Genomic DNA, 15,703 nt, shown 5'->3' with positions numbered 1-15,703 from the left:
ATTTTCAGCCAAGGCAAGGGATTACCTTTTGGCTCCCATGGTCATCGATTCATCTCTGATGCAGCCATGGCGGAGTTCAATGTGTGTCACATTTTGGGTTGAGATTGGGCTGGAATGCTGTGTTTTCCGAACCCACGGGTTTCAGACTACCAGTCAACCAGTTCAAACCCTCCTGCCCTCCTCCACAATACTGACTTTAAGAGGTCAAAAGCCTGACAAAATGGTCATCAATTTCCCTACTCAGGTTTCAGGGTGACAGGGTCATTCATTTACGGGTATATCAGGGATCAATACCAGTGGACTTTCGACAGATGAACTCTGACAGATTTATGCAATAACCCATGAATAAATAATCATAGTGATAGAGTAAAAAACGATCTGATTTACCAGATACATTTGTTTGCGTGCTCTTGCGAGGGTATTATCTACTGCGGCCACAGTTTGAAACTGTAGCTTGTAACTTGAACGAATCTAACAAATCCCAAGATCAGTGTTTCATAAGCAAGCATATACGTGTCATGATGGCGCTCAGGTTCTGATTATTTATCAGTTGCCACATTGATATGTACTCTGGACTGGTCAGTCCGGACGTACTTCCTTAGCCCATCTATTTAAGCGTGTCCAGCTCCTGTTCACAGTCAAATTTTACCCTTTCACAAGTTCTACTTCCTAAGTGATGGCGAAGGTGGAGACCATCGTTTTTCTCTCACTCGTTCTCGATCTCTTTGCGTTCACAATCCCGTTGCCTTTGTTTCCACGCCTGATAGAATGGTATACCTTGGTGCGTGTCATATATTCCGTGTGCTGGACGTGGCACTCACTGTTCCCTGTATGCAGCGAGAGAGCTCTGATCCCAATGGCTTCCTTTCTTTGACTTTGCGTTCTGTGTCGTATCTTAGAAGTTTGCTATACATTCCCGGTGGGCAGTCCAAACGATGGGATGTTGTACTTCTCGGGGGCCTTATGGGCTCTGCCTTCTCGTACGTGGCACTACCCCGTTGTTCAGTTAATTAAGTATTGAATTACGAATACAGAACCCTCCAATTCTTCGTTTCCCCAATAATTGGCTCCCTTTCCGATAAATATGGACGTAAACGCATTCTCCTCATAACAATGATTGGGAACATACTTTCTGCAGTTGTGTAAGTCATCATCGCCTTATTCGGGTAAACGTATTAATGACGCTGATTGATTTATATCCAGATGGGTGAAATCTACCACATTTGCTTCGTTTACGCTTTCTCGCGTAATTGGAGGGCTGAGCGAAGGGAATGTCCAACTAGCTATGTAAGTGCAGATCGAAAATCTCTCTCATTATCATAATTAACTTCTCTCTCAGTGCTATACTTTCCGATGTTACTACTCAGGCCGCAAGATCCAAAGCGCTCGCCCATGTCGGAATTGCCTTTGCCATCTGCTTCTGTATTGGTCCCCCCATTGGCGCATATTTTGCATCGAGGCCTCCTCCCCCCGCTTTCAAGCAATGGGGTCTTGAGCTCAATATATACGCTATTCCTGCAGCGCTCACACTTGTGTTGTTGTTAGCTGAAACACTTTTCCTTATCGTTGCTCTCCCGGAAACGCGCAACACCGGTGGAAAAGCCGTAACGAACGCACCCTCTTCCAAGTCAACCCAAATAAGCTCTAGGGGCAGCACCGCTACTCGACTCAATAATCTCAAATCTTTACGCAAGTTCCATTTCCAATTCCTGGCCCTCTTTTCCGGTGTGGAATATACTCTCACTTTCCTCACTTTCGATCGTAAGAGCTTTCTTACCGTTATTTGACGCAATTGACTCAAGTTATACTGTAGTGCTAGATTGGAATAATACACAAAACGGAAAACTCATCGGCTCGGTTGGTATCATCAGCGCTCTTGTACAGGGAGGTTACGTACGACGGGCTATGTCAAAGGTCGGGGAGGGTGTAATAGCGAAACGCGGCGTCTCCAGCTGCGTCGCAGCACTCGTGTTCTTGGCAATTTTACCCATCTACGCCAACAAGGGTGCAGAGTACGTGGCGGTGAAACTGCTACAGGCAGCTGCTGTTTGCATGGCCTTCACTAGCGCCACTGTCGTTAATTCATTGACTGCCTTCGCCTCATTGCAGTGCGATGAGCCTGGCATAGATGAGGCTACGGGTAAGCCCGTCGAGGAACATCCAGACCTGGTCAAAGGAAAAGCGCTAGGGCGTTTCCGCTCTGCTGGGCAACTAGGACGCGCCATCGGTCCTATCTTAGGTATGTTCTTATTCCCCATCGTTCTGATGGATTTTCTAAAAAGCATTTATAGCTTGCGCATCGTATTGGACTATAGGACCTAGCTATACGTATGCGATCTCTGCTCTGATGATGTTATCATTATCCATTGCTATGAAGCCACTCGCTATGACGAAATCTGTATAGACTACTGTATGTGTAAAAGAGTGTCATTCGGAGAGAATGCGAGGGTAAATATGTAAATATAATAGCAGGCAAGTCAACCAACCTCTGCTCCGCGGGGTCCCATGGAAACAAAGAGAGCATAAATAAAATAGGATCGCATTACTGACTGTCTACATGTATCATCCGGGAAAAGAACGGGTATCCTTACACAATATAAGTAACGTAAGATCGGACCTGGTTAGTCAAAGTTGGGCGAATGCAATCTTGAGGAGGAGCTGCGGGAAGTGCTGCGCCGTGGGGAATCTGTCGAGCCGGTCTGAGATTCATGACGGGCGCGCTGGTCCGTGGGAGGCTGGAGGCCGTGTTCTAGATCCCGCATCAACCGCTCTTTTTCTGATGGAAGAGGAGTAGCGCGTGGCCTTGGTGGTGAAGATTCTCTGGAACATGCCGGTTCGAGCTCTATGTCCTGTGAGGGGGTGAAAATGGCGGGAAGGAAGAAAAGGATGCCACTTCGTGACCTTCTTCCGCGAGATCGGGCAGGGGTGCGGGGAGCGTCTTCGCGTGGAGAGGCGAAATTAGCAACCCTACTCCTAATTCGTTGGTACGCTTCAACAATAGGACTGCTCGTACGTCCAGCGTAAGAATCAGTCAGAGTCGACACATCTGAAGGAGCAGGTGACGATGATCTGACGTTCAAGGGAAGGTGGAGGACGGGAACATCACCATCGATAGGTGAGTTGTCTGAGCTACTTCTTGAAGAGGATGGCTGCGTGATTGATGTAGGAGAACCTCCAAGTACAAGGTGCCAGCGGCCGGAGCGGTTTGATATACGCGGTAGTAGAACGTCATATCTTCTGAGGCTGTAGCGCCTCTGGCCTTTGGGGATTTTTATCAAGCCGAGGATGAGAATGATAAGTCCGAGCCACATGAGACCTTTACCCCATGTGCCTAGGAAGCCAATGAAAGCCGCATCATCAGCATGCCAGCTACTGCCATAGAAGTGAGAGAAGAAGGAATTTGGAGCTTCACCCTCCTTCGCATTCTTCCCATAGAGTGACTTGGGCAAGATGCGCACGTCCGCCGCAGCCGTGGTAGGGTGAGAAGACGTATAGATGCCATATTGCGCTGAGAGGAACATTGGACCAGTTGAAAACATAACCGTAGGATAGTTGAGAACCCAGGAGTGGTCAAATGTGTTGAGGTTATGAATGGTTTGATCCATGAACGGATGATGGTCGGTGGAAAAGATGAGGTCATTGGAGACACCCACAGGAATGGTTTTGGGAAGAATGACGGGATATACGAGAAGGGGGTCCATTGGACGAAGACAGCCAATGTCTAGGTCGATGTAGATGCCGCCATAATGGTGAAGAACAAAGTACCGTATGACATCTGCACGCTGGATGTTGTATTTGTAGCCATCAAACGTTTCGAGGAACCATGGATAGTGTTCTGCGATGAAGTCTCGGGAGCCGGCATCCGTCCAAAGTTTGTATTCACTAATGATAGCGGGCTTAAGGGCGAAGCACAGAGTCTATACAAGGCAACATACTAGTCAGGCATCATCTCGCGACATTCCCTCGAGATGTTTTGCCACCGTGTGGGGAGCTCTTCCGTCTTCCAGGTTTGATGGATGATCTTTGGAATACGCTGAACCTGATTGTGCTGCGCAGGATCCCAACGGGTGCCGTTGTCAAGGATGGGGACCTCGAGTTCAGTGAGGTAGGCATTCGGGTCTATGGCGAGGTAGTAAGTTATAGAGGAGAGGACGAGGACAGTGCCAACGAGAAAGAGGGCTAGGATGGAGAGAAAGATGTAGAAAGCCCGTCTTCTGTTCATGGGAGATGGGAGTAGAGGGACAAGAAGCGAATCTGGGGGAAATCAGTCACCTCTAAATTTCTGACTCTCCGGCCGCTCCGGCGGCCGGCCTCTGCCGCTTAGTCGACTTGACCGCTCATTCAGTGCTCCTTCCTCTGGCGATGGGCTCTGATGGGCTCCGACGCACCCCACGCGGCGCTGAGTGCCGATCCAATCTCTTGGCACTTCCTCTGAACTGCGATTGCTCAACGACAGTACAATCACTGCCACGTTGCTGCGCCCCAGCGCTGTCTGCTACTTTACTTAGCTTGTATTATTTTATTTCATTTTATGTGACTTCAATGGAACTGTTCTGGAACTGACAGCGCCTAGCATCGCGTGTCATTTTGCGCTTAAGTATTCTCTATCCGAGATGAAGAAGTCACCTGGGGGAAACGCCTTCCAGCATGCCTCTGAGGCCGTATGCAACGCTGACCGGGCGTCAAACCCTGCTCCTTTTCTTGGCCAATTTGTTTTGGAGACCGTTTTCGTTTCTAATCCTGTGTTTGCGAGGGGCATTTCCATTTGAAAATTTTTTATTTCGTGTGCAAAAAATATGCAATCTTCTATAACATCTTGTGTTCACCTACACTATCTGAACAAGTATTGGCTGCTACGCCGCGTTAGCCCAGATAATGCTCGCTTGGCATTCCCCGGTGACAAGAGTCCCATTATAAATAAACGTGCCTGAGATAACCTGTATCCGAGGATGGCAAACATAGTCATAAAGAACGTCACCAAGAAAGAGAACATGACATTCTAAGAATACTCCGCCTTCAAATACTGTTCAAATAATTCCACATCCTGCAGCATAGCTTCATCTTTCCAGGCTTCACCAACTTGCCTCAAACTCAATCCAGCCGCCTTCCATGCACTTGCAGACCACTCGGCTCCAGAGAGGGCCCCGTTCCCAGAATACGGATACCTCAGAAAACGTTCGAGTGGCGGTTCGGGTTGTGTAAAGTTGATTTTCTTCTTATTTTGCAGGTACTCCAAGCAGTCACCCACTTCCCACTCCCCAACCGGTCTATCGTTCTGCTGCCACCTGGGAGCATATTTAGACACCGAAACACCACTTTTCTTCTTGTTTTCGAATTCTACTAGTTCATCTCCACCCACACGTTGCACGAGCGCTCGAAATTGTGGGACGAATCGTTCAATGACTTGATTATGCACCAGGGTGGCCCGCGGGACAACTTCTGCTTGTAAATCCTCATCTATCATCATCCCATCGTCTTTCTTCCCGTTGTTTGCCTGCTGCCGGTGGCTTTCGATGACGCTTTCCAAAAGACCTTGGTATTCTGGCAAAACTCCCTGCATGTATTTCACCAGATCCCGGCTAGTGTATTCATGCGAAGGTGGCGGTAGAATGAAGAGAAGCCCTTCGATATCATCGTGGCTGACCTTGAATTTGAACTTGATCCACTGCTCACCTTCATGACTGCACCGAAGGCAAAGATTCTTGTCACCAGTATACATGATTGTAGGTGCGTTTGAATGGAAATAAGAACAGCAGTCGAGAATCACTTCGTCGTTCGACACTGGTGCCTGTACCCCGATCGTATACACCATCAGCAACTTCAACTTCGAGATGATGCCAAAACTCACCTCTCCCTTTTCTCTTACTTTCCAATTTTTGGTCGACTTGCAAGTCTCCTGTTGAGCTTGTCCTTTTACGATAGGCTTAGGTAAATCTTTCCGCGAGACCTCTCGCATCATCCAGTCAGTAGCGTTCCTTGCTAAACGCCCAATGTGAGATTGATTTTTCTGGCTTCATGGTACCCGTTATTCTGCCATAGAGGAGACTGCTTGCTATAGTACAGTGTGACACGTACAAGTCAAGCTCGTTGAGAACAATTCCTGGACAAATTAACGTGATCGGTGCGCTCGCAGCCACGATGTCCTCCACCAGATTTTTGAGTATGTGAAGGTGATGCAAAAGAATATTCGTGTCTAAGACGATGTAGATAGTATCGCTAGTTACGGACTTGAGAGAATCCAACCGATGAAGCTGCAGTTCACAAATATGAAGCAGGACATACCTGCATTTCGAAATCTTGATTGGCGACATCGTCAAGGTGCTGCAGCTGTGCTGATGGGAAGTGAAGTGAATCTCGATGGAAGAAGGAAACCGCTCACTTGTCGTGTTCACGGGCCATCTGCTCTGCCGCAACATTCGCGGATACAAATCAATGACAAAGGCGAGCAGAGGTTAATCGGAGACTGCCACTCCGGTAAAGTAAACATGATTGTACATATATGTGTTTATTTTCGGGAAATTAATCAATACACACGAAAATAGCGGAAGCGCAGTTTATTCTCGTACTGTCCTCACAATACTCCAGAAAGTACACTTGAATTACTATCTAAATTCTCTAACGTGTACTGGGGGAATACATTAATGTATCATGCCAATAACAATAACACATGTGTTGCGAGTATCCAAATGCGAATGCGGTATAATGCCTAAAGAAATGCAGGTGCTAAATGAAACGAGAAAGCAAGTATCATGATTGTGCCAAAGCCAACTTTTTTGCAGGTGGCGTTTGGTCCCAGTCGTTCATGTCGGCGGGTCCGTCATGTTCAATCTTGCGTTTAACACCGGCGGCCATTTTGGATGATGACGATGTTGGTGATCTTGAGGGTGACCTTGTTGCTCTCACAAGCGGGGGCGTTGAACGCGACGATACTACCTCAGGTGTACTACCTCGACTTCCTATTCCTGTCTCATTTTTGAATCGCGACACTAGATTATTTGCTGCTGCTGCCTCTGCATGACATGTTGCATGATATACCTGATAACAAGACATCAGAATCTCCTCTTGCATATCACACGGTAGTTAACTTACTCTATCATCTTTCTTAACTGCGTTCCGCCAAACCCATTCCTCTTCGTCCTCAAGAAATTCAATCTGTAATACTTCTTTACAAATCGCGCACGATAAAGGCTTAGCTTCATCACCAGGTGGAACAGTGACGTATTGTGACTTTAGATTAGTTTGTGATCGCACTTTCTCGGTCGGAACGGCGACCTTCTCATCAGCGTCTCTCATCCGGAGAGATCGCTGACTTTGACCAGTTGAGAGTTCCTGGACCCAATCCTGTCACGGTTATTAGAACCAGTCTGCGAGAGAGAGATAAAAACAATAATTGTACTTACCTCAACGCTGGTAAACCAACTCCGGTCATGTCCTCGGCCAAAGCTTTGATTTAACTTGCGGTTCTGCTTGAAATGTAGGTCTAGATGATCTTCCAGTCGTTTCTTTCCTAAAGTAGTATCAGGGTATCGAATTCCACATTGTTGACATTGGAGCGAGAGATAATCATAGAGTAGGTCCGGGATAGGAACATGAGGGTCATCTCTAAAATAAAGTGTCAGATTTGTTACTGCAATGACGAGGAAACGGACTTACACAGAGTTTTCGACTAAATTTGCCTCCATCTTCTCGGCTAGAATTCGCTTGCGGTAATGGACCTGAGCCTCCTTAATAGCATTCATATCTTCCATCGACGAGCTGGCAGATTTTGCTTCTTCTGATTCTTCTGATTCTGTTTTTAAAGCAGTGGGATCTTCCGCGGAGGACGAAACAAGCCCGGACTTCATCAATGATGATAAAATGTTAGTAATATTGAGCTGAGCTGTATCAACAGAGGTCGAGGATGTAGACACTGAGGCAGGTGGCAATATAGACTGTGTAGCCTCAGTCTTCGCCGCAGGAAAAGCGGATGAAACCGAAGGAAACCCGGTCGGGACAGAAGGATATGTATTAGGGGCCGGTGATGGAAGCTGTGGAACAGACCATTGGGATTGGGAAGGGACTGGCGGTTGAGCAGCCGATGAACGAATCATTCCACGGAGTTGGGTGAGGATCTGCGTTAATTCCTCTTGGGATACGCCCGCTTCTACTAAGCTTCGCAACTTGACGACAATTCAGACGTGTTGTGAAGATATACACACGAAGAATACGTACCTGAAGAAGAACTTGTATGTGATGCTTTGTGGCAATATCATTCGGGTTGGCCTGGATAGCTCGTTCTTTTGCTTGAAGAGCAAAATTTAGCTCGCTCATGACTTGAGTCTTCGTAATCTGGCCAGGACCCTGGGAAAGATAAGAAGAAAGTAAGAAACAGACTGCATCACTGATACCCACAGCTTGATCGCCCCAGATGCCCCGTTCGATGGCCATTTGGGGTCCAAGACCGAATAATTCTTTTCCATTGGGCGCGCCGGTGCGCCAGGTCAGTAGCATCTCGTCCATTTTGCTGCGAGTGCCATCATCGACCATCCTATAAGTATCGAGAAAAAGGGGGATGACGAAGGATGCGAATACACGAGCATACGGCTCATAGACATTCTTCGAGATCGCGTCGAGGAGATAGAAGGCGGGAAGCTTCATCCAGGGAGGGACCTGACCATTTACCAGATATAGAAATTTAGTCAGCAAATCCACGGAACGATTACAAAGCAGAAAAACGAGTGAGCAATACCCTTGAGGCATAAGGCTCCGATAGTAGGTTTCATGTCTCATGCTCAGGTGTACGAACTACAGTATGTACATAATGTAGCAAAGCGACAAGTGTCCATGGATTCCCATAAAATCCCCCCGTAGTTCGCATGCTGCTAGAGCAATCATGGAGACCCAATTTAACAGCTTGAGACACTCACCTTCCGGATGTGACTATCCAAACATTGCGCCACGATATCTGCGTATCGGGAATAATCTTGCGCGTAAAAAGACAAGCTTTGAATAACTGGACGAGAATTGAACTGCAGTTGATCGAGGCGACTGCTATAATCCCTGCGAAAAGCTGCTGGGTCAATGAAGACAGGGTTTGGAGGGGGATGAGGTATAGGCTGAGGATGACCAGGCTGCTGAGGATACTGGTACTGATATGCGGCCGGAGCAGCATACGAAGGTCCACCATATGATGGACCATAATAATTCTGCGAATAAAGTGACATTTCAAAGTACGCAAAGGCACGAAGAACTCGACTCGAATGATGGCAAGGCTGCAACTTCAGGCCGACTCCAAATATCGAGACGATCTATCCGGAAGACGGGTGCGGTGGCGGGAAGTGTATTATTTAACAGGTCACACAACTTGCCACAGACAAAGCGACGACGACGAAAAATGCTTGAGATGGTGGTTGAGAACAAGAGACTCGTGGTCAGCTCGGAGCATTTGCACTCATTTTTAAACTCCGACCAAAACCACTGGTTAGCCTCTTGATCATGATCGCGGTAACCTATGAGTCAGAATCACGCACGGCCATTGATTGCAGGCACCAAGCTGTTACGCTGTACAACATGGAATTTTGCGGCGACCTAAGTTTTACTGGGATGGACGGAAACGCTAACACCCAGTAATCTGTAGCGGATTGAGACTCAATTGAGACGATGTCCCGATATGGGCACTGAGATTCATTATGTCAGCCGATCTGAACTTCTGGGGCACACTGGACAACCTATCCCCCACCCATAGTCCAAAAGTCACCGCTCAAGGTATGTCAAAGGCTATTGGTGTCGCCTCGCCACGCCCGATGCATTGTGCGACACTGTCGCTCTCGTCTGGTACCATTTTTACGCAAAATGGTGGTCCGCAAGTATTGGATGCGAGGAAGAGGCTGGAGATTACCTTGGGACTAAATGATTTTGATGCTTTCTTAGATGCGCGATATCCTCAAGACTGAAGAGCTCGAAATTCCTGAAGGCGTAGAAGTCACCATCAACTCTCGCCTCATTACTGTCACTGGACCCCGCGGCACACTAAAGAAGAACGTGCGACATGTGGACATGGACATTCGGTTATTGAAGGGCAAGACTACTCGAGTCAGCCTCGCAGTATGGCAAGGTGGTCGCAAGCATGTCGCATGTCTGCGGACCATTCGCAGTCTCATTAACAATATGGTTACTGGCGTGACCAAAGTATGTGTCCTACTCAAAAGACGTATCCAGGGACTAAATCTCCCTCGAAAGGGCTTCCAATACAGAATGCGTGCTGTCTACGCTCATTTCCCCATCAATTGCATCATTCAGGATGATGGAAAATCCCTTGAAATCCGTAACTTTTTAGGTGAAAAGGTATGTCAACGATCACGGAAATTAGAGTCAGTTTTCTGACAAACGTATAGACCGTGCGTCATGTCAATATGTTGAATGGTGTGATTGTGTCGGAGTCGAAAACGCAAAAGGACGAGTTAATCCTAGAGGGCAATGATGTTGACAACGTTTCACAGTCAGGTGAGTGGCAGCGAAGCTGGGTTTTGGCATTTGTGATGAACATTTTACCGCAGCCGCATCCATTCAAGGCATATGTCGCGTCCGCAACAAAGATATCCGTAAATTCCTTGATGGTATCTACGTGTCAGACAAAGGCACAATCGACAAGGACTGAGGCGTTGATTTTCTTTTCATATGTCGTATGGTGTATTACCTCCTATGTCCTATGCCATGGCAATAAAACCATCTGTTGCGGCGCAACCTCTCATGAACAATCACCCCACAATTTCGAGCAGTTTTTTTCACCATAGTAACAAGCAAGCTACCCAAGCATTTATGCGCTGAGCAGCTACGGTATAAAAGGCATTTTCGTTCCAACTCGCTGACGATATTCCACGTAGTTTTGTCCAAAAAACTTGATTAGAGCGCGCTCCTCGGCTTCAAAAGTCAGTCGAGGCCAGGTAGAAACACTTGTTAACACACCTCGAGTGCGATAATAAAAGAATCTCCACAAGAGTATCGAATACAATGAAAAGGACAACGGGTTTTGAAGGACTAGCTGCGTACCGAGCGCCCAGTAGAAGAACCCGGCATACGATGGATGACGGAACCAACTTTCGGCGAATCAGCACAGGAAAAAAGGTTGAAAGACTGGAACAGACGCATAAACACCATCAACGACAAGTCGATGGTTTGCACGCTTCTCGAACGCAACAGTATGAGAAAAATTAGTCGATGCATGAATCATGGCAAGCGATCGAATGGCTTGTCCCAATAGGACCAGTAGTATACCTAGCATCCACTTTCAGCCACAAATATGCTAGAGCAGTCCTCGCGCACTTACCGAGTTGAGAGACATACAGATGTTGCTTGAACCCCGGAAAGAAGTAAAGAGTTATTAAATACTCGGCAAGAGCTGTCATATGCGCGACATAGTACATATTGCCATTATTCAATAGAAAAGCTGAATGGCGCAACAGGATGAGGTTGAAGTTGTGTGGAGAGGTCCAATGGGGTACGCACAGTCGACATTGCACTTCTCGAGATTCCATCCCGCAGTGACCGCAAATTCGGCCCAATGAAAGAATGCCCAAGCAGTCAAGAAAAAGCCGAGTTGGTAAGTGGACCACCAGTACATTACGAAGCCACCAACGAGGAAGGTGAGCAACGAAACGCCCCACAAACCCCCAAGAGCGAAGGCGATAGATGCCACGGCAAGAAGAGTGTAGGGGGAACTGCCTCGAGGTTCCGCTGCCTTGGGTTCCATATGGAGTGGATGATTGCCAGCAACGCGTTGACGCAGGCGCTCTTCAATGGGATCTGCGTCGTTGGAAGACATAGAGGAGAGCGTAGAATGGACATATTGCCAACAATAAGAGAATGATGTTTATTCTTGTTGGCCCTGCTCACAAGTGCATGCCATGTCCTGCCTTCGTTGGCAGTGCCGCCCCCTCAAGCTCTACAGACTCATAGCAGCACGATGCTATTCAACGAAAACTTTCCAGGACTCTTGGAGAATGCGTAATATGGCACTGGTTGCCCACATAGGTATGATTTTCTTGGCCTGCGGGCAGGCACTTCGGCTCAAGGTCTCAATCGTGCAGACTCTGGAAAAACCACTCTCACGGAATCAATATTGTATACTTCATCATACTTAACGGCGTCTGGCACGGTTGATACCGGAAGTACGACTACAGACTTTCTTCCAGTAGAACGGGAACGAGGAATTACTGTTCAGTCGGCGAGTATACCCGTGCAATGGAAAGACTGGACCTTCAATCTTATAGACACGCCGGGACACGCTGACTTCGGAATGGAAGTGGAAAGTGCCAGTCGTGTTGTAGATGGTGCGGTGGTTTTAATAGACTCCGTTGAAGGTGTCGAGGCCCAGACAAAAGGTGTTTGGACACAGCTTAACAGGTCAGAGCTGCGTGTTCCCCCCTCGCGAAAGGGTGAACTGACACTTCGTCCAAAGATATGATGTCGCGAGCAAACTTGTCTTCCTTAATAAGATGGATCGCCCTGGAGCCTCATTCAACGCCGCTCTCTCGTCTATTCTTTCAAATCGACTTCATCCTCAACCTTTGCCTCTAATTATACCAATCGCGTCTTTTGATGCGTCGGCCTATCGGCAAGCAGAACCTGGCATTCATGGTCTCGTTGATCTAGTCAAATGGGAGCTATGGCGATGGGATGACGAGAATAAGGCTTCTGTCGAGGCCCTACCGCGGACGCTTGAGGGTGTGGTTAACCTTTTCGAAGCCAATCATCCCATCCCATCCCATCTCGTTACTGCCCGAACTCAGTTCTTGGACAATCTTTCTATGCATTCTGAGGAACTTATGGAGACATTACTTGGCTTACCTTCCGTTCCAGATGCATACCTTGGCGTCAAGAGTGCACAAATTCTACCCCACCTTCGACAGGCATCCCTTAGTAATACCATCCTGCCAGTTCTCTGTGGTTCTGCCATTCGTCACATCGGCACGGAGCTGGTTTTGGATTATGCTGGCGAACTTCTTGCGAGCCCGCTAGACATTCCTCACGATTCCCAAAACTCTAATGCTCCTTTGCGAGTACTTGCTTGGAAGGTTGTCTGGGATTCAAGGAAAGGTTGGATGACATTTGTCCGTGTATATTCCGGTGCGTACGATTATTGGTGACTTGCAACAGATTTCACCTCATGCAGATACAAAGGAAAATTAACGCGTCAAAGTAAACTTCTAAACACTAATCGAAATCAGAAGGAAGCTATCTCCAAACTCATGCTTCTTTACGCTTCGGACTTCCAAGAGGTGGATCACCTACCATTCGGTGCAGTAGGTGTAATCATTGGCCTCAAACACACCCGGACTGGCGATACTCTGATATCTGCTAATGCACCTACATCTGGCCGTTCTGTTATGCGTGATATTACCCCACCGCCTACCGTCATTGCCTCTTCTGTCATTCCTCAATCCCATGCCGATTTTGGACCAGTACAAAATGCTTTGGAATCGCTGGCGCGCACCGATCCTTCAGTCCGCTTGGACATGCAGGAGGGACAGCTATTGGTCCATGGACTTGGGGCATTACACCTTGAAATTGTCGAAGGACGACTTCGGAACGAATGGAATGTCAATTTTGAATTTGGGAAAAGAAGGGTTAGCTATCGAGAAAGTCTTGGACCTGGTGAGCCCGCTCCAGGATGGGACACTTGGAATGCTGATATGGGTGGTGGAAAGCGTGTTTCGGTAGAGGTACCCTTGCTCGTGCGTCCCCTGGAAAGCAGTGAGAAAGGTGATCCCGTATGGGACGGGAACCGAATCCTCGATCCCAGAGGTAGGCCAGTGCCAGCACCAGAGTCTGTACCGACCGGACCACTTGCATACATCGCGCAGGGCATTGCAAGTGCTCTTTCCAGCTCACTGCACTCGTCGCTTGCTATGACGCATATATGCATCCAGATTCCCAAAGAGGCATTATCCATACAAGCGACACCTGCAGTATTGACCGGAGCGACAGCGGGAGTTCTTCGACAACTCTTCCGTGCCGCCGGGCCTGGACCAATTAACGAACCTTATATTCGACTCAAGGCTAACGTACTGGAAAGTCATCTCGGGAAGGTTATTCGCGATCTCACTGAGCATGGAGGAGAGATACTGGAACTGGGTACAGGATCCACAGCTGCGGACGATGAAGGTGGCGGCGCATATTCTGCCGAGGGTATTTATCTACCACCTATATGGTTGACGCCATCTGCGACGGACAACTCGTTGAGATCGTCATCTTCGAAAATTAAACGTGCCATTTATGGCTTAGCGCCTCTCAGCCAATTCTTGGACTATTCTCAACGCTTACGTGCTCTTTCTGAAGGACATGGTACCTTTGAGATAATGACAGCAGGGTTCAAGGAGGTCTCGGACCCTAGGCGAGTGGAGATCCTCCGAGAAATTGGCAAGTTATGATGGGTACAAATTTATAACTGCCGGTTTTCATCTGCGTCTCCAAATAAAACTGCTCCTTCCATTTCTTGTTCATCCTCTGCGGCCCCGGGTCGATTATCCCCAGCCAAATTTAACGCTTGGCTGAATGCCATCATACCTCCTCTATCGGAGTCTTCATCGCTATCATGTTCATTAGAGGTTTGAGCAAACAAGTTCTCTTCTCCCATATCGTCATCTGCCAGGAATAGTGGTGTTTGAGCGCGGGACGCCGGCGTCGAAGTTTGCATATGAGGCTCTTTATACCTGGACTTCTGATAGGCAACACTGCCTAGTTCTTGCAAGGGGTCTTTGGTGATGCGTACCGTGGGCCATGGTTCCACTATAATGCAGAGGCACTGTCCGTAAATATTAAAACCTTTATACTTCAATTGAAGTGCTGGTTTGGGTTTCTCTTCTTCTTCGTCTATAGGCAGGTTGAAAGTAGCGTCCGTATCGACGTCGATCGACATCACATCCTGATCGGCATCAACAATAATAGACTGGTTAGACTCGTCTCCGACTCGTGGACTAGGGCCCTCCTCTTCTGATGAAGACTCATTAATTGCCACTGGTTCAGCCTTCCTCTTCTTGGCTGACCTTGCTGGTGGAGGCGATAGAGCATCTTTTGTGGTAGACCGTAGTTTTCTTTTTTTTCTCGCACTGTGATCATCGGCAGCCCTGTCTCGAGATGTAGAGTTGAGTGACGCGACCGCATTGGGCGCCATCGGCTGCTCAGCCTTCCTTGCAACATAATTTCTCGTCTATAATCACAGATATGGCCAGTCGATGAATTGTTCAGCTTGTTCATGATGTATATTCACCTTCAACACAATTGAATGAGGCTCTGTCCGTCGTAAGAAATAACAAAATTGGTATGTATCTAGAGAAAGAAATGATTAAATGAAGACACATGGAATAAATAACCGAGCACTGCACCTCCACGGTGTGTGTCAACCGTGACTTTCTTCGATGTAGCTGGCGTAGAAAGTACGCTAGATTCGGCGAGTAATTTGGGCAGGATACTGTGGTTAATGTTAGCAGAGTGCAGGAGACAAGGATCAACTCATATAACATGAACGAACTAGGGGCGCAGGTCTGCCAGTACGTGTTGGAGGACCTGGTCGGACATCCAATCTAAATGGAGTTCGTCTAGGTAGACCTTTCATTCCATGAGAGAAACGCGAGAGCAGATGAAGGCTATGCGGCGCACGTATATGGGCAGAACAATTTGTTCGGAAATTCTAAGATAATATAGATTTCGCGCCTTAAAGCTCATG

General features: G+C 47.7%; 7 protein-coding genes across 7 annotated transcripts; 3 read left to right on the top strand and 4 right to left on the bottom strand.

The window, feature by feature from the left end:
• Window positions 1-676: 676 nt before the first annotated feature.
• Window positions 677-2,404, top strand: AGABI2DRAFT_67389 (hypothetical protein; the record flags this gene model as incomplete). The annotated part of the gene is made up of 7 exons (XM_006460187.1): window positions 677-781; window positions 838-980; window positions 1,035-1,142; window positions 1,204-1,287; window positions 1,340-1,761; window positions 1,814-2,239; window positions 2,292-2,404. The coding sequence occupies 7 exons, from the start codon at window positions 677-679 to the stop codon at window positions 2,402-2,404; spliced, it is 1,401 nt and encodes a 466-aa protein (XP_006460250.1).
• Window positions 2,405-3,228: 824 nt separating this feature from the next.
• Window positions 3,229-4,222, bottom strand: AGABI2DRAFT_142533 (glycosyltransferase family 32 protein; the record flags this gene model as incomplete). The annotated part of the gene is made up of 3 exons (XM_006460186.1): window positions 3,229-3,259; window positions 3,310-3,882; window positions 3,936-4,222. The coding sequence occupies 3 exons, from the start codon at window positions 4,220-4,222 to the stop codon at window positions 3,229-3,231; spliced, it is 891 nt and encodes a 296-aa protein (XP_006460249.1).
• A 777-nt stretch (window positions 4,223-4,999) lies between these two features.
• AGABI2DRAFT_117208 (hypothetical protein) lies at window positions 5,000-6,311 on the bottom strand (the record flags this gene model as incomplete). The annotated part of the gene is made up of 4 exons (XM_006460185.1): window positions 5,000-5,788; window positions 5,849-6,011; window positions 6,076-6,216; window positions 6,283-6,311. The coding sequence occupies 4 exons, from the start codon at window positions 6,309-6,311 to the stop codon at window positions 5,000-5,002; spliced, it is 1,122 nt and encodes a 373-aa protein (XP_006460248.1).
• Window positions 6,312-6,541: 230 nt separating this feature from the next.
• On the bottom strand, window positions 6,542-9,386 carry AGABI2DRAFT_192008 (hypothetical protein). The gene is made up of 7 exons (XM_006460184.1): window positions 8,907-9,386; window positions 8,392-8,649; window positions 8,212-8,340; window positions 7,654-8,159; window positions 7,401-7,602; window positions 7,090-7,341; window positions 6,542-7,035 (listed from the first exon to the last, which is right to left on the bottom strand). Exons 1-7 carry the CDS (start codon window positions 9,201-9,203, stop codon window positions 6,748-6,750), a joined length of 1,932 nt encoding a protein of 643 aa, XP_006460247.1. The 5' UTR covers window positions 9,204-9,386; the 3' UTR covers window positions 6,542-6,747.
• Window positions 9,387-9,693: 307 nt separating this feature from the next.
• On the top strand, window positions 9,694-11,827 carry AGABI2DRAFT_192006 (hypothetical protein). Its single transcript, XM_006460183.1, has 9 exons — window positions 9,694-9,744; window positions 9,910-10,167; window positions 10,219-10,323; window positions 10,374-10,482; window positions 10,536-10,899; window positions 10,945-11,075; window positions 11,124-11,253; window positions 11,306-11,425; window positions 11,485-11,827. Exons 2-5 carry the CDS (start codon window positions 9,910-9,912, stop codon window positions 10,634-10,636), a joined length of 573 nt encoding a protein of 190 aa, XP_006460246.1. The 5' UTR covers window positions 9,694-9,744; the 3' UTR covers window positions 10,637-10,899; window positions 10,945-11,075; window positions 11,124-11,253; window positions 11,306-11,425; window positions 11,485-11,827.
• A 151-nt stretch (window positions 11,828-11,978) lies between these two features.
• On the top strand, window positions 11,979-14,408 carry AGABI2DRAFT_184738 (hypothetical protein; the record flags this gene model as incomplete). Its single annotated transcript, XM_006460182.1, has 4 exons — window positions 11,979-12,009; window positions 12,066-12,381; window positions 12,437-13,104; window positions 13,159-14,408. The coding sequence occupies 4 exons, from the start codon at window positions 11,979-11,981 to the stop codon at window positions 14,406-14,408; spliced, it is 2,265 nt and encodes a 754-aa protein (XP_006460245.1).
• An 11-nt stretch (window positions 14,409-14,419) lies between these two features.
• Window positions 14,420-15,665, bottom strand: AGABI2DRAFT_203131 (hypothetical protein; the record flags this gene model as incomplete). Its single annotated transcript, XM_006460181.1, has 5 exons — window positions 15,637-15,665; window positions 15,509-15,585; window positions 15,363-15,448; window positions 15,248-15,306; window positions 14,420-15,187 (listed from the first exon to the last, which is right to left on the bottom strand). Exons 2-5 carry the CDS (start codon window positions 15,553-15,555, stop codon window positions 14,420-14,422), a joined length of 960 nt encoding a protein of 319 aa, XP_006460244.1. The 5' UTR covers window positions 15,556-15,585; window positions 15,637-15,665.
• Between the last annotated feature and the right edge of the window lie 38 nt (window positions 15,666-15,703).

The sequence above is a fragment of the Agaricus bisporus genome, assembly GCF_000300575.1.
Source record: "Agaricus bisporus var. bisporus H97 unplaced genomic scaffold AGABI2scaffold_4, whole genome shotgun sequence".
NCBI lineage: Eukaryota > Fungi > Basidiomycota > Agaricomycetes > Agaricales > Agaricaceae > Agaricus > Agaricus bisporus.
Note: the sequence above shows the minus strand (reverse complement) of the source record. Positions and strands in the feature narration are given on the sequence as shown.

Excerpts from the sequence above, each read along its gene's own strand:
- AGABI2DRAFT_192008 (XM_006460184.1), bottom strand. The coding sequence starts at position 9,203 with ATGTCACTTTATTCGCAGAATTATTATGGTCCATCATATGGTGGACCT. Across the intron at positions 8,341-8,391 it reads GCATCTGGGGCGATCAAGCT|GGTCCTGGCCAGATTACGAA; the intron begins GTGGGTATCAGT and ends TATCTTTCCCAG. Across the intron at positions 7,036-7,089 it reads CAGTTAAGAAAGATGATAGA|GTATATCATGCAACATGTCA; the intron begins GTAAGTTAACTA and ends TCTTGTTATCAG.
- AGABI2DRAFT_192006 (XM_006460183.1), top strand. The coding sequence starts at position 9,910 with ATGCGCGATATCCTCAAGACTGAAGAGCTCGAAATTCCTGAAGGCGTA. Across the intron at positions 10,168-10,218 it reads TGGTTACTGGCGTGACCAAA|GGCTTCCAATACAGAATGCG; the intron begins GTATGTGTCCTA and ends CTCCCTCGAAAG. Across the intron at positions 10,324-10,373 it reads GTAACTTTTTAGGTGAAAAG|ACCGTGCGTCATGTCAATAT; the intron begins GTATGTCAACGA and ends ACAAACGTATAG.